The sequence below is a fragment of the Emydura macquarii genome, unplaced genomic scaffold (genome assembly GCF_026122565.2).
Source record: "Emydura macquarii macquarii isolate MOO-44397 ecotype Brisbane River unplaced genomic scaffold, CSIRO-AGI_Emac_v2 contig_2246, whole genome shotgun sequence".
Taxonomy (NCBI): Eukaryota; Metazoa; Chordata; order Testudines; family Chelidae; genus Emydura; species Emydura macquarii.
In genome coordinates this window covers 3888033-3910528 of record NW_027132383.1, presented here as the reverse complement: position 1 = coordinate 3910528, position 22496 = coordinate 3888033, and the positions used below count along the sequence as shown (strand labels likewise).

Sequence of the window (22496 nt, the reverse complement as noted above, 5' to 3'; positions counted from 1 at the left end):
GTGAAGACCCGCTCAGTCGATCCAGAAATCGACGTATTAAGACCATCTTCTCAAGTGGCGCAGTGAAGACAGCACGCAGAACAGAAGCACAGAAGTTGATGGGAGTTATGCAAGTTTTTTGCGTAGTTTGCGTAACTCCGGTCAACTGCCGCCGAATCTCCAAGGTAAGTGTAGACAAGCCCCAAGAGACTCTGTGAGACTCTCACCTGCTTCACTGCATGCCAGATCTGCAAAGTGATTTTCAATTGTATTGCATTTTCCTTCATAGGTATAGCTGGTGGAGGACACCATCTTATTAATAAACGAGATTCACAGCTGAACTGGGTCTGGGAGCAGAAGGCTGGAATTGGCATTAGCCCCCTCTAGTTTCACCTGTCAGTTAAGGGGGGGTTGGTTGTTTGCACAGAAAATTTCCTTGTTTGAATAGGCTGGAGCAAGGAGGGAGGGAGCAAGAATCAGCCTTTTTTTGTTACCAGCATTTTTTTTTCCCTTTCTGAGTGTTCAGCTGTTACTTTCCCCTCTTGGAGTAGGTATGATGGGTGGAGTAAAGAATGAGGATAATTTTCCCTAAATGATCTGGCCTAATCAAGTGACCAGATGACTGATTCCCAATGAAGAATCACTTTGCAGATCTGGGATAGCAGCGAGGCAGGTGAAAGTCTCACAGGATCTCTTGGTATCCAACACCAGGGCACCTGCACGGGTGTTGGGAGGGGTAGGAGAAGAGCGGTCGGTACCTGCACAGGTCGTTGTGGGGGATAAGGGAGGAGGGCTGGTACCTGCACAGGCGTTGCAGGCGGAGGAGAAAGGCGGGTTGGTACGTGCCTGAGCATTGAGCGGGGAGGGGAGAGGCGGGTAGTACCTGTACGGGGGGGTGAGGGAAGGGGCATTGGTACCTGCACGGGCGTGGCGGAGGCTGGGGGAAGGGGCATTGGTACCTGCACGGGAGTGGCGGGAGGAGGTGGGAGCGGGGTTGGCACCTGCACGGGCGTGGAGGGGGAACAGGAGTGTGGTATCGGAGCGGGAGTGGTGGAGCCAGGGAAGCGTGGCAGCTGGGGGACAGGGTGTAAATCCGTCCCGACGCTGTAAGAAATGGGTGGGGCCCTGATTCTGGGGCCGGGACCGGGGTGTGACGTGATGGGTTCAGCACCGCCCTTCCAGTTCCGGATGGGACCGGAACTCAGCCGGTTCGCTTCCGGCGTCGCCGTTGCCTGGAGACGGTTGGGACTGTTGGGGGCGGGCGGTTGTAGTTACTGGCGGAGGCGAGCCTGAGGGAGACCTTGGCGGGCGGGCCCGGCTCTCCCGCGGCAGACAGCTTGACGGCAGGTCGCGGACTCGCGGGCCCAGGGTGTACCTCAGACGGGGGGAGCCGGGGTTGGGGGCCGTGTTGGAGGCGTGGGGCAGAGCCGGGGCCGCGAGAGGTCGGGGCTGGGGTGCACGCGGGGCCGAGGGCGGGGCTGGGGTGGGGCGGAGAATGATCTGGGGCAGGTGGCTGTTTATCTCAGGAACGAGCCGTCTGTGTCTGGGTCTCGGTGGGCGCCTTGCGGCTGAACGGCAGGCCTGTAAACTGACGCCCCTGCTCTACTGGTAAGGGCGGAGGGTTCCAGGCCGGGGAGCCCTCGAGTCGGAAGTGGTTTAGAGGGAGGGGGAAGGCTGTAGCAGTTTTCTTTGCCGTTTTTCTGAGGGCATCATTCTGGGATCTTGCCTGGGATCTATGGACATTACTGTAATAAAAAGTAAGGGGTAAAGTTAGATTAGGTGCCTTAATGACATTTCTGTATTTTCAAACGTTTGTGTTTAAATTAAATTCTGAAATTTCTGGCTGGTTTTTTTTTTAAGTATAGTATTCTTGTAGTTTTTTTAAATCTCTAAATTACTGATATGCACTCTTTTATTCTTCACTACACATTTGGAATTTTTTCTGTTGAAAATTCCCTTAAATTCTACAACACTTTACAAATGTTTTTGACAAACATTGGGCAACAGGGACCAAGATACCCTACAATGTTGCTGAGGCTTCTTAGCACCAAAATTATCTTCTACTTCCCTCACCCATGCCACAAGTGGGCCTGATACTGCAGACACACTCAAGTAATGCCATTGAATGTATTGGGATTACTCACATTCATATGTGTTGGTAGGACTCCTCGGGTGTGTTGCTGTCTCTTCACTCATGCAAAGCTGAGCTCATTAGTGCTTTAAAGTTAATAAGAAACCTGATGGCCTCTATTCTGTTTCAGGGAAATGAGTGATAGGAAAGCACCAGGAAAAGCTGCTGCTCAGAAATGTTCCAAACCAGCTTCACTGGTGAAGAAATCAGGAACAACATCTAGGAAACCAGGTAGAGTGGTCAATGGCAAACCAGTTCTGCCGGAAGTGATGCTGGTGGGGGAATCCTGGCTTTATGACTGTTGCTGTTATCTTTCAGCCTGCTGCATCAATATGCACTCCAGTTTGGGAGTTTCGCGGGGTGTGGTTTCTTTATCTTTAGGTAAAGTGCTACTCCATACAGTGGATATGGCCAACAATGGAATAGTCATTATGACCTGTGGAGGATGTGCTTTGTTTTTCTACATGCCTGAAGAGAGCAGAGGTTTCTTGTGTAGGAATTGCAACTTAATAGCTATGCTGGCAGAGATGATACATGTTTTGGAAGCACTGGTATCAATGCTGCATAGCAACCGAGATGACAAAGACTTATTGGACAACAAGACTTGGGAAACTTTGCCACAGATGCTACTGGGAAGGATTGTGAAGAAGGAACATAAGACTGTAAAAGTTAAAGAAGATGTCTGGCAATTTGCAACCAACAGAGAAAAGAGAACCTGGAGGGATTCAACTCTTCTAAAAGTATTGAATTGCAGTACTCAGTGAGGCAACTACAGAAAATGTGTCTGAACGTTCATCTGGAGGAATGGAACAGAGTTACAGGAGTAGTTGCTTGCTTCTTACTGGCAAAGATGACCAAGAGATTTTTCAACTGTCGTAAAATGACAAACAACCATCATCAATGATTCCATATCACGAAGAGTGGACAGAGACTTCAGTAGGATGATGTGTAGTTTCCTTAGAACAAAGATATAGAATCATAGAGTTGGAAGGGACTTCAAGAGGTCATCTAGTCCAAACCCCTGCTCAGAGCAGGACTAACCTCAGCTAAATAATCCCAGCGAGGGTTTTGTCAAGCCTCATCTTAAAAACCTCTAAAGATGGAGATTCCACCACCTTCTTAGGTAACCCATTCCAGTGCTTCACCACCCTTCTAGTGAAAAACTTTTTCCTAATGTCCAACCCAGGCCTCCCCCGCTGCAAGACCGTTGCTCCTTGTTCTGTCATCTGCCACCACTGAGAACGGCCTAGCTCCATCCTCCCTGGAACCCCCTTTCAGGTAGTTAAAGGCTGCTATCAAATCCCCCCTCATTCTTTTCTTCTGTAGACTGAACAAGCCTAGTTCCCTCAGCCTCATCTCATAAGTCTTGTGCTCCAGCTCCCTAATCATTTTTGTTGCCCTCCGCTGTACTCTCTCCAACTTGTCCACATCCTTTTTGTAGTGGGAGGCCCAAAACTGGACACACTACTCCAAATGTGGCCTCACCAATGCCGAATAGAGGGGAATAATCACTTCCTGCGATCTGCTGGCAATGCTCCTACTAATGCAGTCCAATATGCTATTAACCTTCTTGGCAACCAGGGCACACTGCTGACTCATATCCAGCTTCTTATCCACTGTTACCCCCAGGACCTTTTCTGCAGAACTGCTGCCTAGCTTGTCGGTCCCCAGTCTGTAGCTGTGCATGGGATTCTTCCGTCCTAGGTGCAGGACTGTGCACTTGTCCTTGTTGAACCTCATCAGATTTCTTTTGGCCCAATCTTCCAGTTTATTTAGGTCCTTCTGTATCCTATCCCTACCTTCCCAGGGTATCTACCACTCCCCCTAGCTTAGTGTCATCTTCAAACTTGCTGAGGGTGCAATCTACCCCATCCTCCAGATCATTAATGAAGATGTTAAACAAAACCAGCCCCAGGACCGACCCCTGGGGCACTCCACTTGTGACCGGCTGCCAGCTAGACATGGGGCCATTGATCGCTACTCGTTGAGCCCTACGCTCTAGCCAGTTCTCTATCCATTTTATAGTCCATTCATCCAATCCATACTTCTTTAACTTGCCAATAAGAATACTGTGAGAGACTGTATCAAAAGCTTTGCTAAAGTCAAGGTATATCCTGTCCACCGCTTTCCCAACATCCACAGAGCCAGTCACCTCTTCATAGAAAGCAATCAGGTTGCTCAGGCATGACTTTCCCTTGGTGAATCCATGTTGACTGTTCCTGATCACCTTCCTCTCTTCCAAGTGCCTTAAAATGGATTCCTTGCGAACATGCTCCATGATTTTTCCAGGGATTGAGGTGAGGCTGACCGATCTGTAGTTCCCTGGATCCTCTTTCTTCTTTTTCTTGAAGATGGGCACTATACTTGCCTTTTTCCAGTCATCAGGGACCTCCCCCAATTGCCACGAGCTTTCAAAGATAATAGCCAATGGCTCTGAAATCACATTAGCCAACTCCTTCAGCACCCTTGGGTGCATTGCATCTGGCCCCATAGACTTGTGTATGTCCAATCTTTCTAAATAGTCTGAGGACTTGATGAGTCTTGGCAGTCTCTCCGTCACATCCTGAATCCTAGCTCCAGGCAAGCAGCACACTTCTCTAGTTTCCCGGTCTGGACGGCAGATGGATGACTCCGTCCCCCTTAGGAGGAAGTCCCCGACCACCATCACCCTTCTCTTCCTCTTGGGAGTGGTGGTCATGGAACCCCCATCTCTAGGACAATGCATCCCTTGCCTTCTGATCATCAGGGTCTCCTTCTGATCCATTCCCTGAGATGAGTCTTCCAAATCGATCTCTGCTGTAGTATCTGTGCAGAGAGCCTGAAAAAGATTCCTTACCTCTATCTGCATGGTGGACATGTAGGTTCTCTTTCTTCGGCAGATCACATGCTGCCAATTTTCTTCCCCGTTCTTCAGTTTCCCCTGCCCTGCCTTCTCTGAATCTTCCTCACACTGTGCCTGCAGTAGCAAATCATGTCTTCAGTCGAGAAAGACTTTGTTTTCTTTAATTCAGTGCAGGGTTGATACTTGGGTCTCTAGTCCTTTAACCTTCTCTTCCAATATGGAAACCAGCCTGCACTTTGTACAGATGAAGTCGGCTCTATCCTGTGGGAGAAAGACAAACATAGCACATCCAGTGCAGGTGACAACAACAGATCACTCACCTTCCACATCTTTCCTCTGAGAGCCTCTTCTGATGCTGTATTTAATGCTCAGCAAAGTATGAAAGGCAAAAACCCGCTGTGGGCTCTCCCCCCAGGCGAACTCCTATATTTGCCTCTCATCTGTTTGCCGCTGAAGGAAAATAATTGTCTGCTTGACTATAGTTACTCCATTTTTGCAGCTTCTTTGTTTATAAGGCAAGGCCATTTCACTCTGTGCACAGATCATGGAAAATTCTTAGGAATGCAGAAGGAGATAAGCCTCGGCTGAATTCAGCAAGCTCTGCAACCTTGATAGATAAGTTGTAGTTAGCTGCAAAACATCTGTAAAAGTATCTTATGAATAATAATATAGACCAATAGTTATAGAGAAAATAGGTTTGTGCCCTTGTAAGGGGGATATGTATGGTCTTGTCATGAATGTTTAAGTAGCAATAAGGTATAAAACTGTCTGTAATCCTATGTTCGGGGTCTTTTTCCACTGTCCACTTGTGGGCTTGGGAATTGACCTTCTGCAGAATAAACTCTTTTGGAGACTGTCCAGCCTGAAATCCTGTGTGGGTCTCTTATTGGTGCAAGGTAACGAACCACAGTTGGAATCTTTTTCCAACACCACTCACTTGGTTCGCAACTGGCTGGTGCTTATAAGGCTACTGACTCGAAGCAGTTGCCCCACCTCAGTGTCTCCCTCTGCAATCAACCACTCAAGGTCCACCTGGAACAAAGCACTCCCAATTCACACTTTTCAATCAATCAATCACACACATGGTCAACTGCCATGGGATATAACTGTACGATTGGATGGGATCTAATGTTGGTTGGCAAGTCTCCTGGTGATGATATACATTAGATAATACACAACATCACATGGAGCTACAAAGATTATTGAAGACTTCAGGGCTGTGAGTCTCTAGATATTATGGCCATCTGAGCACCTCACAATCATTATTGTATTTATCCTTAAAACACCCCTGGGAGGTAAAGAAGTGCTTTTATCCCCATTTCACATATGGGAAGCTGAGTGGCTAAGTGACTTGCCCAAAGTCACAAGGATATCTTTGGTGGAGCATGGATTTGAACACATCTTTTAAGTCCTAAGCTAGTGCTGTAACCATTGGATCAAAGGCTCATTCATCTTGGAAGGGCTGTGGGAAGACAGAAGGCAGAAAATAGTGGAGGTGCACCATTATCTATGTAGTTGGTGTGAAACTGAAGGTTTTGGTTTTGTGGAACATTGGGCCACATGCCAGTGAGAGAGGGGCCTGGACAGCCAGCATCACAGAAGTATGTGTGCTAAGCTCAGTTGAAGCCAAGTTGGAATAGCTTTAAGTGCATTAAACTAGCAGTGCCAGGAGAGGGTGCTAAAACGGCAGATGTGCTACAAATGCTTAAATATATCGCTCAGGGTGTCATGAACATATTGAGATGAGATGGGAAAGAATATAATGGGGGCGGGATTCAGTTGCTTTTATACAAACACTAGGAGTCTGGGCAATAAGCAAGAGAAATTGTATTTTAAAACTGTACTATAGATTCTAAGGCCAGAAAGGACCACTGTGATCATCTAGTCTGACTTCCTGTATAACACAGGCCATAGGATTTAATTGAAATAATTCCTGTTTAAACAAGAGCATATCTTTATAGAAAAATAGTCCATATTGATTTAAAAATTGTCAGTGATGGATAATCCATCACAATTCTTGGTAAGATGTTCCAAGATTAATTACCTTCACTGCTTCAAAAAAAAAAAAAAAAGGCATGCCTTATTTCTAGTCTGAATTTGTCTAGCTTCAACTTCTAGCCACTGAATCTTGTGATATCTTTGTCTGCTAGATTGAGCCCATTATCAAATTTTTATTCCCCATATAGGAACTCACAGATCGTGATCAAGTCACTTCTTAACCATCTCTTTTGTTAAGATTGAACTCCTCACACCTACCACTATAAGATGTGTTTTTCAAACCTCTAATCAGTCTCCTGCCTCTTCTTTAAACCCTCTCCAATTTATCAACTTCCTGCTCCAATTGTGGACACCAAAACTAGACACAATATTCCAGTTGTGATCACACCAATCCCAAATACAAAGGTAACATAGCCTCCCTACTCCTAATCAAGATTTCCCTGGACATCCAAGGATTGCAGTAGTCCTTTTGACCACAGCTTTGCAGTGGGAGCTCATGGTACAGCTAATTATCCATCCTCACTCCCAACTCCTTTTTAGAGTCACTGATTCCCAGGATAGAGTCCCCCCTCCTGTCAGACATTCGTTGTATAACTTTGACTGTTTTAAAATGCATATTGTTTGCCTGTGCCCAGTTCACCAAGTGATAGATAGCTTTCTATTAGTGACCTGTCCTCTTCATTATTTAACACTAAATAATGTGACGGATAATGAGCACTGCCATATTTCTTTCTTCTTTTTGTCTTTTTTTTCCTCAAACTGGCTTGAAGAACATAAGAAAGACCATAGTGGGTCAGACCAATGGTCCATCTAACCCAGTATCTTGACTTCCAACAGGGGTTAGTGCCAGATGCTTCTGAGGGAATGAACAGAACAAGGCCATTATCGAGTGATTTATCCTGTTATCCAGTCCCAGCTGCTGGCTGTTGGAGGTTTAGGGATACCCAGAGCTTGGGTTGTGTACCTAACCATCTAGGCTAATAGCCATTCATGGACTTTTCTTCCATGAACTTACAATAAATCTTTTTTAAACCCAATTATACTTTCGTCTTCACAACATCCCCTGGCAACGAGTTCCACAAGTCGACTTGAATGTTGTGTGAAGCAGTACTTCCTTATGTTCGTTTTGAATCTGCTGCCTATTAATTTCATTGAGTGACCCCTGGTTCGTGTGTTATGTGAAGGGGTAAGTCACACTTCCTTATTCACTTTCTCCATCCTTTTCATGATTTTATAGACCTCTATCATATGCCCCCTTAGTTGTCTCTCTTTCAAGGTGACCAGTCCCAGTCTTTTTACTCTCTCCTCATATGGAAATGGTTCCTAATAATTTTTGTTGCCTTTCTCTGTACATTTTCCAATTCTAATATATTTCTTTTGAGATGGGGAAACAATAACTGCATGCAGTATTCAAGGTGTGGGCATACCATGCATTTGGTATGCCCACACCTTGAATACTGCATGCAGTTATTGTGGCAACATGGTATTCTCTTATTAATTATCCCTTTCCTAATGGTTCCTAATATTCTTTTTTTGACTGCCACTGCACATTGAACAGATGTTTTCAGAGAACTATCCACAATGACTCCAAGATCTCTTTCTTGAATAGTAACAGCTAATTTAGATCCTATCATTTTGTATGTATTGTTGGGATTATGTTTTTCAATATGCATTATTTTGCATTTATCAACACTTAATTTCATCTTCCATTTTGTTGCCCAGTTGCCCATTTTTCTGGGATCCCTTTGTAACTTTTTGCAGTCAGCTTTTGACTTAGCTATCTTGATTAGTTTTGTGTCATCTGCAATCTTTGCCACCTCGCTGTTTACCCCTTTTCCAGATCACTTATAAATGTGTTGGTCCCAGTACAAATCCTTACATTATAATAATGAGTATGCACAAGGGAGCTGAATTAAGATTGCACCAGCAACCTTAATTCTGTTATATCCTAAATTTTGTACATTTGACTTTGTAATCTTAATGTTCTTTTAACACAATACATTAAGGTAGTGTGCGGAGTGATTTTTTTTGTGAGGGTAATTATATATGCGTTGTGCTGTCTTATATTAAAGAAGGCAGGTTGAAGAAGTGCACTTTGCACATGGATCAGAAGGTGGTGAGGCTTGTGGTAGTTCTTATTTCTTATGGAAGCTTGTTCCATAGTCTTGGACCAGCTCCAGCTTACCGCACAGGCAAGTTTACCCTTGCTGTAGACAGTTCCATTGTGCTGAAGGGAGTGGACCTGTTGACTACTGTCCTCATCCTGGAGTTTTAGGCAATCTAGGTATCCTTGGCTCAGACCATTGAAGATAAGTACTCAGACCTTGAACTTCATTTATTCTTGGATGAGAAGCCAGGGTATTGAGTGGAGGACATGTCTGATGTGCTCATGATAGCTTGTGTTGCTGTGGTAGGCAGTTTCATTCTGTATTAGTCAAAGTTTCCAGGGGGCTGACATCTTAATTTTCAGGTGATCACATTGCTGTAAGCCAGCTGCAAGATGACTGAAGTTTGTGTAACTGAGGCCAGATCATCATCTTCCAGGATGGGACACAATCCCCTGGTCAGACATAGATGATAGAACATGTTACCTTCTAAACATTGCTGTATGTCAGAGCACAGTGTCCGAAAGGAATTCAGGAGCACTCCTATACTGTGACCTGAATTGACCAGTTATGGTTGTGTATCTGCAACCAATGGATACTGCACACTTTTCAAAGTGCTTTTCTCTGCATCATAATCTCTGACTTTCTTGGGTTCAGCTTCAGCCCGGTGCTCTTGTCCAAGTATTGGACCAGCTAACTGACAGTGATATTATTGTATGTGCTGAAGCTTGGTAGAGACGTCTGACATCTACATGTTGTTGGTACTTGAGTCAGTGTCATCTCACCAGTTCTCCCAGTAGCTGTATGCAGATGTTGAATAAAACCTAAGAGAGAATTGATAATTTTGGAACTTCACAAGTGAGGGGTCTGAGAGTGGAGGTCCAGTTTCCCACTACTGTCCTTTAGGTGCATTCCGTCTGGGAGGATTCAAACTGTTTTAGCATATTTCCCTGGACTCCTGCCGTCTCCCTCAGGTGGAATAACAGTATCTCATGACTGACCGTGTTGATTGCTGAAGAGAGGCCCAGGAGTATGAGAATGCATGTCTGCCCTCCATCCATCAACTTCAAGAGATCATTCATCGGCATCACCAATGCTGTTCTATGTTCTGACCTGACTGTTGTCTTTAGTGGGATTTGTGGGTGCTCAGCACTTTTGGAAATTGGGTTACTTACAGATTTAGGAGCTTGTCTTTAGGCATCAAGTAGCCTCGGGTAAATAAGATGACTAAAGGTTTGTTTGTTTTTTTCATCTTCTCCCAGTGTTAGGCCAGCATACTGAGAGGAAAGGCACAGCTAAGCAAGAGAGCAGCTCCAAACTCCCAAGGAAATTCAGCAATAATAAGCAGAGTGAACCAGCCCTGATAAACAGCCCACATAAAGGTAGATGCAATATAGAGTTGTAGTGGGAGTGCTTGCTTATAAGAGGTATACAGGCCTGGTCTATCTATAAAGGTGTAATGGTTTAACGAAGGGTGTGATTTTTAAACTGATTTAGTTAACCCAATGTAAAACCCTCTGGGGACACTCAATACACTTTAACCTGGGCTTATATTTATTTACCTTAATTTAGGAAGGAATTGACTTCAACCAGGCTTCAATCAATTTAGTTTAAAGATTGTTGACACTATTTTGCATCGTTTTAATTCAATAATTATTTTAAATAATTTAAATTTAAACTAGTGCAAATCATAGTGGAACAGAATCAACAGAAGAGACTGAAGGATCCTCATATCAGAGTATCCCATAGCCCAGTGTCTAGGGCACTTCCCTGAGAAGTGGCAGATCCCAGTTCAAATCCCTTGTTCCCTCTCAGGTGGAGAGGAGGCTTGAACCAGGGTCTCCCACATCCCAGGTGAGTATCCTAGCCACTGGGCTAAAAATTATAAGGGAGGTCTTCCTCTTGCTTCCCCTGGACATTTTGTGGTATCTTGTCTAGTGGGGCCCAACCTGATAGGTGAGGTCTGAGCACACTTACTGGATTGAGCTCCACAGGCAAGTTAAGTGGAGGACATCTATATTTCCCCAGTCCATTCATTGCTGTGCGGCTTAGACATCTGAATGCCTTATGTAGAGCTCCAGTGCACAAGCTCAGAAGCAGAAACATAGGTGTCTAGGTAACTTTTACTGCAAAAATTTAGATGCCAAACAGTTTTAGGTGCCTACAAGATTTGGGTGCAGCTGAGCTGGGGCTGAGGTATTCTGGGATTTATGTGCTTAAAGTGGCAATTGGGCATCAATGTACTTTGGCAAATACAATATGAAGAGCCTGCTCCCTCTAATGTGAGAGCTCCTTGGCAAATTCTTTTAAATTCTTGTGTGCAGGTTATGTGGTCATGCAGATTAAAAAATGTTTAGCCTTAGTAGAAGCTGTTTGATATCCTCCCTCATTAATGTTGGAATAGAAAGTATACTTTATACAAATACTTTAAGATATGAATACATAATCCACTTTTACCATCTCCATTTGTTAGCAGACCATTACCACTTTTAAGAATTCCTTTTGTTTCTAATAACCTATTTTTAAAATTCCTTCTATAGACCTTAACTCTTCTGGTTTTTCATAGATACGTTTAGTTTTCCTTCTCTTTTGTCTGTATTTCATAACTTCTAATTTATGTTAATTGATATTAACTTCCTCTTTTTCCATTTGTTAAAGTTGTTTGAGCGTTTTTTGTTGCTGCTTTCACTTCACTTCTTAATCAGCATGTTTAAGCGAAGTAAGTTTTGTGACTGCAGAATTGTGAGTTTTTGGGCATCTAGAATCATAGGACTGGAAGGGCCCTCGAGAGGTCTTTTAATCCAGTCCCCAGCACTCAGTGCAGGACCAAGCATTATCTAGATCATCCCTGACAGGTGTCTAGCTAATGAACAGGGACAGCTAACGGGGGAATTCTGCAAGGGAGTTCTCCAGGTGAAGGAGGAGCATCTACGTGACCCTTGGAGTGAGTTTGTTATCTGTAATGTGTGTGTGTTTGTGGTATGCTTGCTGCTTGCCTGAAGTATATCATGTGGTCTGTTTGTTTGGGGGACCATGTGCTGATCCTAGTGGCCTGCCTGGCAAGGCTGAGAGCTTCTTAATGAGGCTTTGATCCCCAAACCCTTTAGCACCCATCAACCCTTAGCCAGGAGGCGGGGCTATTCAGGGAGGACCAGTGTTTAAAAAGCTCACTCCTAAGCCACCAGAGGAGCTTAACTAACGGGGGGAGTGGGAGAGTGGAGCGTAGATACCCTTCATTAACATTCTGTAAACTAACAACAATAAATCCTCCCTGATAAAAAAAACAAACAACAATAAAAGAAAGAGCTGCAGGAGTAAAAAGAGAATGCAGTCAGAAGTCCAGCAACAGAGAGGGCTATCCAGTTTATTGCACTGAATGCAACATGTATGATTACCTGCTGTATGGGTAAGTAGCTCCTGGCCCTCAGAGACCGCATATGGGCTTTGGAGACCAGGGTGGCTGAACTGGAGGAATTAAGGGAGACAGAGAGGTACAAAGATGAGACTTTCTGGGACACAGTAGAAGAGTCCCACCCCCCATATGTAAACCTCTGTACTGTTCTGGAGGATGAAAGTCTCAGGGAAGGAGAACATTAAACTGGAGCAGAGGGAAACGATCCCATAGTTGGGACTCTCCTTCCAGATAATGTCATTGTATCCTCTTGCACTAAGTGTACCCCTCTAGGGGAGGGAACTCCTGTTATTAGGAAAAGACAAGTAATAGTAATGGGGGATTCAATCATTAGAAACATAGATAACTGGGTTTGTGATGAGCGGGAGAACCACATGTTGACTTGCCTGCCGAGTGCAAAGGTTGCAGATCTTTCAAGACATCTAGACGGACTTATGTGTAGTGTGGAGGAGGAGCTGGTGGTCGTGGTACATGTAGGTACCAATGACATAGGGGAGAATAGGACAGAGATCCTGGAGGCCAAATTTAGGCTGTTAGGTAAGAGATTGAAATCCAGGATCTCCATGGTAGCATTCTCTGAAATGCTTCCAGTTCCATGGAGCCTTTTGAGAAAGGGGGAGGCTATACAGGAAGGATGGGCTTCACATAAAACAAAGTAGAACTGGATTGCTGACACATAAAAATAAAAAGGGCGTAGAAGCAGTTTTTAAACTAAGGTCTGGGGGAAATCTGACAGGTGTGGAGGAGCACATGGTTTGGACAGATATCCCTTAGAGAATCTCCATTAATAGATCCTTCCCTCCTAATGAGGAGAGGATGGAAGAGGATAAAATATGAGTAGGATCTGATGAGAAATAGTCAAATGAAAAGAATCCCATTCACTTACATCACATAATGGCAGACAGCTAAAAAGTGACAATTTAAAAAATGTTTATATACAAATGCTAGAAGTCTAAATACTAAGATGGGTGAACTTGAGTGCCTCATATTAAATGAAGGTATTGATATAATAGGCATCACAGAAACTTGGTGGAATCAGGATAATCAATGGGACATAATAATACCAGGTTACAAAATATATTGGAAGGACAGAATAGGTCATACTGGTGCAGGAGTGGCACTATATGTGAAAGACAGGATAAAGTCAAATGAAATAAAAATGATAAATGAAACAAACTATGCCATAGAATCTCTATGGATAATAATTGCATTCTTGAATAATAATATAGCAGTAGGGATATAATATCAACCACCTGATCAGGATGTGATAATGACTGTGACATACTCAGGGAGATTAGAGAGGCTATAAAAATAAAGACGTCAATAATAAGGGATTTCAACTATCCCCTTATTGACTGGGCACATGTCACCTCAGGACGTGATGCAGAGATAAAGTTTCATGACATCTTAAATGACTGATTCTTGGACCAGCTAGTCCTGGAACCCACAAGAGGAGAGGCAATTCTTGATTTAGTCCTAAGTGGAACACAGGATCTGGTCCAAAAGGTGACTATAGCTGAACCGCTTGGTAATAGTGACCATAACATAATAAAATGTAACATCCCTGTGGGGGGCAGAAGGAAGAGAAGCAGCCCACCACAGTAGCATTTAATTTCAGAAAGAGGAACTACACAAAAATGAGGAAGTTAGTTCAACAGAAATTAAAAGGCACAGTGCCAAAAATGAAATCCCTGCAAGCTGTAAGGAAACTTTTTCAAGACACCATAGTAGAGGCTCAATTTAAATGTATACCCCTATTTAAAAAACATAGTAAGAGGACCAGAAAGGTGCCACCGTGGCTAACAGCAAAGTAAAAGAAGCAGTTAAATGCAAAAAGGCATCCTTTCAAAAGTGGAAGTTAAATCCTATTGAGGAAAATAAAAAGAAGCATAAACTCTGGCACGTGAAGTGTAGAAATATAATTAGGAAGGCCAAAACAGACTCTGAAGAACAGTTAGCCAAAGACTCAGAAAGTAATAGGAAAAATTTTTTAAGTGCATTGGAAGTAGGAAATCTGCTAAACAACCAATAGGGCCACTGGAGGATCAAGATGCCAAAGCAACACTCAAGGAAGATAAGGCCATTGCAGAGAAAATAAATTAATTTTTGCATCGGTCTTCATGGCTGAGGATGTGAGGCAGATTTCCAAACCTGAGCCATTCTTTTTAGGTGACAAATCTGAGGAACTATCCCGGATTGAGGTGTCATTAAAGGAGGTTTTGGAACAAATTGATAAAAAGCTAACAGAATGTTGTGAATCATTTGGAAAGGGATAGATAATAAGATAGAAAATATTGTATTGCCTCTTTATATATCCATGGTACACCCACACCGTAAATGCTGCATGCAGATCTGGTCGCCCCATCTCAAAAAAGATGCATTGGATTTGGAAAAATACAGAAGAGGGCAACAAAAATGATTAGGGGTATGGAAAAGCTTCCATATGAGGAGAAATTAATAAGATTGGGACTTTTCATCTTGGAAAAGAGAAGACAAAGGGGGAATGTGATACAGGTCTATAAAATGATGACTGGTGTGGAGAAAGTAAATAAGGAAGTGTTATTTACTCCTTGCCCTAACACAAGAACCTATGGGTCACCAAATGAAATTAATAGGCAGCAGGTTTAAAACGAACAAAAGGAAGTGTTTCTTCACACAGTGCACAGTCAACCTGTGGAACTCCTTGCCAGAGGATGTTGTGAAGGCCAAGACTATAAGGGGGTTCAAAAAAGAACTAGTTAAGTTAATGGCGGATCGGTCCATCAATGGATGTTAGCCAGAAGCTGGGAATGGGCAACAGGATGGATCACTTGATGATGACCTATTCAGTTCATTTCCCCTGAAGCACCCGGCGGTGACCACTGTGAGAAGAAACGATATTGGGTTAGGTTGACCATTGGTCTGACCACATATGGCCGTTCTTATGTCCAATCTGCTCTTAAAAATCTCTGATCACGGAGATTCCACCACCTCCCTAGGAAATTTATTCTGCAGTGCTTCACTACCCTAACAGTTAGGAAGTTTTTCCTAATGTCCAACCCTTGTTGCAATTTAAGCCCATTTCCTCTTGTCCTATCCTCAGAGAACAATTTTTCTTCTTCCTTCTTGAAACAACATTTTACATACTTGAAGACTATTATCATGTCCCACTCTCAACCTCCTTTTCTCCAGAGTAAATAAACCCAGTTTTTTCAATCTTCCCTCTTAAGTCATGTTTCTTAGATCTTTAATAATTTTTGTTGTTGTTCTCTGGATTTTCTCCAATTTGTCCACATCTTTCCTGTCATGTGGGGCCCAGAACTGGACACAATATTGCACTTGAGGACTTATCAGTGCGGAAAAGAGCAGAAGAATTATTTCTCATGTCTTGCTTACAACACTCCTGCTAATACATTCCAGAAGGATGGTTGCTTTTTTTTTTTTTTTTTGCAACTGTGTGACACTGTTGACTCATATTTAGCTTGTGATCCACTATAACCCCCAGATCCCTTTTCTGCAGTACTCCTTTCTAGGCAGTCATTTCCCATTTTGTATGTGTGCAATTGATAGTTTCTTCTTAAGTGGAGTACTTTGCATTTGTTCTTATTGAATTTCATCCTATTTACTTCAGACAATTTCTCCAGTTTATCCAGATAATTTTGAATTTTAATCTTATCCTCCAAAGCGTTTGCAACCTCTCCCAGCTTGGTATCATCCACAAAATTTAGTGTATTCTCTATGTCATTATCTAAATCATTAATGAAGATACTGAACAAAACTGGACCCAGAACTGACCCCTGCAGGACCCTACTCAATATGCCCTTCCACCATTCGAGTTGGACTGTGAACCACTGATAACTACTCTCTGGGAACAGTTTTCCAACCAGTTATGCACTCTCCTTATAATAGCTCCATCTAGGATGTTTTTCCCTAGTTTGTTTATGAGAAAGTCGTGCAAGACAGTATCAAAAGCCTTACTAAAGTTGATATGCCACATCTACTGCTTCCCCCCTCCACAAGGCTTGTTACCCCGTCAAAGAGAGCCATTAAGTTAATTTGACATGATTTGTTCTTGACAAATCCATGCTGACTGTTAGTTATCATTTTATTATTGTCTAGATGTTTGCAAATAGATTGCTTGATTATTTGCTCCATTATCTAGTAAAATGTTCTTAATGGCTCTGTTATTGTTAACATGTTTTTGTTTGTTTCTTCTCCTAATTTGTTTTCCTCATAATTGTTTTCAGTTTTGAGAATTTTTGGTTTGCACATGATGACTGTAATCAGGTTGTGATTACTTATACTTTGGCCATTACTAATTTTTAGTTCAGTGATCAATTAATTTTTATTGGTTAGAAAGAGATATAATACAGAATTACCTTTAGTTGGTAATAGACTGACAGTAGCAATGTTATGGTGGGAGTCTATTATAGACCACTAAATCAGGAAGAGAAAGAAGATGAGTCATTCTTGAAGCAGGTAACAATATTAGCTAACGCACATGAACTAGTATTAATGGGGGATTTTTAACTTCCCTGTTATGTGCTGGAAGACTATTACAGCGAAATATAATATGTCCTGCAAATTCTTAGCATGTGTAGTGAGGAAACAACTAGGTGGTCAACCATTTTGGATCTGGTTTTGACCAACAGGGGTGAATTAGTTTTGAACGTGAAGGAGGGTGGGAACTTGGGAGGAAGAGATCATGGTCTGATAGGATTCAAGATATGACAGGAGGATATGAGAATAGCAAAACAAGGAAACTGAACTTCAAAAAAGCAGATTTCAGCCAACTCAGAGAAATAGTAGGCAAGGTTCCATGGAATGACCAATTAGGAAGAAAAGGAGTTGAAGGGGGCTGACGGTTCCTAAAAGATGTAATACTGGAGGCTCCACATCAAATTATTCTGTTGCAGTGGAAAGATGAAAGAACCAAATGAGGCCAATGTGGCTTCAAAGGGAGCTTTATAGCTATGTAAAAACCCAAAGGGGATACATACAGAAAATGGAAGGAGGGGCATGTCACCAAGGAGGTGTACATAGGAATAGTGTGAGCGTGTAGGGACAAAATCAGGAAAGCAAAGGCAAAGAAGTAGTTACAGCTGGCAAGGAATGTTAGGGACAACAAGAAGGGATTCTTCAAATATGTCAGACAAAAGAGAAAGATTGGGGTTGGTGTGGGTCTGCTGCTCAAAGGAGAAGGTGAGCTCTTAACGGAAGATGATAGAAAGGCAGAGCTACTCAATGCCTACTTTGCTTCAGTCTTCTCACAAAATAGAGCAGGAGACTGAATGACTAGAAAAGTTATCATAGACAATAAAGGGGAAAGGGTGCAGATCAGGATAAGTAAAGAACATGCCAGAGATCTTTTGAACATTTGAATGAATTCAAGTCAGCGGTGACCGATGCTATATCCCCAAGGGTACTGAAGGAATTAGCTGAAGAAATCTTGGAGCCACTGGCAATAATATTTGCAAACTCATACATGAAAGGAGAGGCCCTGGAAGATTGTAAAAGGGCTAACGTAGTGCCCATCTTTAAAAAGGGGAAAAAGGAGCAGCTGGAGAACTACAGGCAAGTCAGCCTGACTTGATACCTGAGAAGCTACTAGAGCTATGTATAAAACATTCAGTTTGCAAATACCTCGAGCATGAAGGGGTAATCACTAGCATTCAGCATGGATTTACTAAAAACAAATCATGACAAACCAGCTTGATTTTCTTCTTTGACTGGGTAACTGGTTTAGTAGATGGGGGAATGTGGTGGACGTAACATGCCTGGACTTCAGCAAGGTTTTTGACACAATCTGATACATAAACTGGAGATATGCGGGCTCAGCAGAACTACCGTTAAGTGGATACATAATTGGTTAAACTGCAAACAAAGATTAACTGTTAATGGAATAATGTCAGATTGGCGGGAGATCTCAAGTAGGATTCCCCAGGGCTCTGTTCTGGGTCTGGTGTTGTTTAACATCTTTATTAATGACCTGGATGTTGGACTAGAAAGCCTACTGATCAAATTTGAAGATGACACAAAGGTTGTGGGGGGGAGGTTCCAATACTTCGGAAAATAGAGCTAAAACGTCTTCATTAATGATCTGGAGAATGGGGTAGATTACACCCTCAGCAAGTTTGCAGAAGACACTAAGCTAGGGGGAGTGGTAGATAACCTGGAAGGCAGGGATAGGATACAGAGTGATCTAGACAAATTGGAGGATTGGGCCAAAGAAATCTGATGAGGTTCAAAAAGGACAAGTGCAGAGTCCTCCACTTAGGACGGAAGAATCCTATGCACAGCTACAGACTGTGGACCGACGAGCTAGGCAGCAGTTGTGCAGAAAAGGACCTGGGGGTTACAGTGGATAAGAAGCTGGATATGAGTCAGCAGTGTGCCCTGGTTACTAAGAAGGCTAATAGCATATTGGGCTGCATTAGTAGGAGCATTGCCAGCACATCACGGGAAGTGATCATTCCCCTCTATTTGGCATTGGTGGGGCCGCATTTGGAGTATTGTGTCCAGTTTTGGCCCCCCCCCACCACAAAAAGGATGTGGACAAGTTGGAGAGAGTCCGACGGAGGGCAACAAAAATGATGAGGGGGCTGGAGCACAAGACTTATGAGGAGAGGCTGAGGGATCTGGGCTTGTTTAGTCTGCAGAAGAGAATAATGAGGGGGGATTTGATAGCAGCCTTTAACTACCTGAAAGGGGGTTCCAGGGAGGATGGAGCTAGGTTGCTCTCAATGGTAGGAGATGACAGAACAAGGAGCAATGGTCTCAAGTTGCAGTGGGGGAAGTCTAGGTTGTATATTAGGAAAAAGTTTTTCATTAGGAGGGTGGTAAAGCACTGGAATGGGTTACCTAGGGAGGTGGTGGAATCACCATCTTTAGAGGTTTTTAAGCTGCAGCTTGACAAAGCCCTGGCTGGGATTATTTAGCTGAGGTTAGTGCTGCTTTGAGCAGGTGGTTGGACTAGATGACCTCCTGAGGTCCCTTCCAACTCTAATATCCTATGATTCTTTGATTGTTTTGAGTATTTGTGTCCCCACCAGCCGCGCTTGCATCAATAATCAAAGCAGTGCACTATGGGTAGCTATCCCACAATGCAACTACCTGCAGTGCTTTTTTGGGAAAGTTGTCATCCTTCCATGATGCAATGGGTTCCAACCCCCCGTCCCCTCCCCCGCCCAGCACCGCCCCCGCACCGCCCCTCGCGTCCAAAACAGGCGAACTTTTTTGGTGCCATTTTTCAATACCCATCTTTGCCGCATGCACACCATTGCTGGAGAGGCACAGAGCCCATTCAGCTGGGCACTATAATCACAAATACTTATACTGTGGTATTTTCAAGGCTGAGACAGGAGCTGCAGCATGGAAAATTGCGATGTTACTGAAGCCGCCCTGCTACAAGCAATAGAGCGAAACAATTCCCGTCTGCTGCAGGCTGTCACACAACATCTTCAGTTGGTGGACCGCCGGTTCTGCTCCCAGAAAACAAGCACAGACTGGTGGGATTGCATCATTATGAAGGTGTGGGATGATGATCAATGACTGCAGAACTTTCATATACAAAAGGCCACTTTCATTGAAGTTTGTGCCGCGCTCTCCCCAGCCCTGAAGTGCATGAATACTCACTTGAGACCTGCTCTGACAGTGGAGAAGCAAATGGCCATTGCTCTGTGGAAGCTAGCAACCCCAGACTGCTACCAGTCAGTTGGGAATCAATTTGGAGTCGGTAAATCTACTGTGGGAGCTGCTGTGATGCATGTGTGCCGGGCCATTAATAGACTTTTGCTAAGAAGGGTAGTGACTTTGGGAAATGTGCAGGACATCGTGGATGGGTTTGATGCAATGGAGTTCTCAAACTGTGGCGGGGCAATAGATGGCACACATATCACTATCTTAGCACCAGACCACCTTGTCAGAGTACATAAACCAAAAGAGCTACTTCTCAATGGTATTGCAGGCCCTTGTGGATCACAGGTGATGTTTCACTGACATCAGTGTGGGGTGGTTTGGAAAGGTGCATGATGTGCACATCTTTAGGAACTCGGGTCTGTTCAAAAAGATGCAGATGGGCACTTTCTCCCCGACCTAAAAATAAATATTGGCAATGATGAAATGCCAATAGTGATTCTGGGGGATCCTGCCTACCCCTTGCTTCCCTGGCTAATGAAGCCCTACACTGGGCTTCTGGACAGTGAGAAGGAGCGTTTCAATAATAGGCTTAGCAAGTGCAGAATGGTGATGGAATGTTCATTTGGTCGCTTAAAGGCAAGATTACACAGTTTGCTCACTAGGTTAGACCTCAGTGAACGCAACATCCCAACTGTTATCTCTGCCTGTGTGCTCCATAATGTGTGTGAAACAAAGGGAGAAAAGTTGAGTAGTGGAGGCTGATAGGCTGGCCACAAATTCTGAGCAGACAGATTCCAGTGCTAAGCTGAGAGCCAACGGCAGAGCGCTGCACCTCAGGGAAGCATTGAAACTTCATTTCTGCAATGAACTGCAGTAATATATGTCTCTGTCAGTGCTGTGCCTTCCCCTCCCATCCCTCACCCTCGCACCATTGGTCCCGTCCCCTTCTTTCCCCCCTGACAATCCCCGAGCTCTCAGTGAATAAAGAGTAATGTTTTTTTAAAGCAGTTCAGTTTTATCGGTGACCCACTACAATGGGGGGAAGGAACATAATTTAACATTCTCATAAGGCTGCTTGGCCATCCAGAGCAAAGTGTGACTGTGCAAACAGCAAAGCATGCACATTCCCAGTTCTTAAAGGGGCTGTCACCTCTTTCTGCTCCCCTCCACTGGCATGGAGAGGAGCACGTACTGCACCCTGATCAACCTCCTCCTAGAGCGCTTGGTTTTTGAGCGTTTTGGAGGGTCTGCAGAGGGAGTATGTTCTGCCGCTGCTCTTCCTGGAGTTCTACCAGATGCCTCAGCATGTCGGACTGACCCCTCATAATATGCAATATATCCTGTTGTGTTGCATGCTCCTGCGCTGATTTTCGGTTTTCCATGTTCATGTTTAGTTTCTCTGACAATGACATCCTCCAGGCTCTGAGCTCTGTGTCAGCAGCCGCGGAGGCGTTCATTAGTTCGTTGAACATGTCGTCCCAAGTTGTTGTTTTTTTGCTTTCTAATCTGTGAAAGGCACTCTGCAGGATTTGAAGCTGGGGTGAAGACTGAGATGTCCACTATAAGGCAAGCAAACCACAATGTTGCCATTGTTAGCTGGGCCAATGGACTAAAAAAAGTTATAATGTAAAAAGAACTCCCTTTTATATTCACAAGGCAAAATCAGACCCACATACCAATCTACCATACCACATACCATACTATTGCATGGGTTAGAGTGGAGTTCCATCTATGGTAAGTAAGGGGCCCTTGCATCCATTATAGGGAAGTCTCTGTAGCACTACATTCCCCAATCCGCACTTAACCAAGGAGAAAGATCATTGGGTTCCCCTTTACCTTTCCAAAGACCAGTTTGGGAGGAGGTGGTCAAAAGGGATTGGAGGGGGGTGTGGGCAAAGTGCCACTGAAGAAAAAACAGGGGTGCCTGTTCCTGGACCCCTAACACCTATGCCAACAATATCATGGCTAGGAATTCCACGGCAGAGGAATAACATGCAGTGACTATATTGGTCGGGTACTGTAAACTTGCGCCATCTTTCCTAGGTGACCATGTGTGATACCAGTCTGAGGGTAACGCAGGCGGAAAGGGAAGATTTGCTGCACGCATCAGGATACAGGCCTGGCCCTTATGCTGCTCTGCTGTGTTCTGCAATGATGCCTGCTCATTTAATAGGAGAGTGGCGGTGAAAAGTGTCCTACCGTGGTGGAAGAAATAGGGCTGCCTCCCCAGAAACCTTCTGCAAAGGATTGTAGAGTACCTACATGAAAGTTTCCTGGAGATATCCACGGAGGATTCTTGAAGCATCCCTGTGCCAATATATAGTCTTTTCTGGGAGTAATCCTGTGCTGAAGTGTACCAACACCCAGGAAGCCCATCCCCACAAAAACACAAACTCCTTTTTTCCAACAAAT

At 43.9% G+C, this 22496-nt stretch overlaps 1 protein-coding gene across 1 annotated transcript in view; it reads left to right on the top strand.

Moving 5' to 3' along the window:
• Positions 1 to 2244: 2244 nt before the first annotated feature.
• IQANK1 (IQ motif and ankyrin repeat containing 1) overlaps positions 2245 to 22496 on the top strand; it is a 108853-nt gene continuing 88601 nt past the window's right edge. The window contains exons 1-2 of the mRNA XM_067560060.1: positions 2245 to 2341; positions 10318 to 10437. Coding sequence (XP_067416161.1) covers positions 2245 to 2341; positions 10318 to 10437 — 217 coding nt within the window. The remainder of the gene's footprint in view (positions 2342 to 10317; positions 10438 to 22496) is intronic.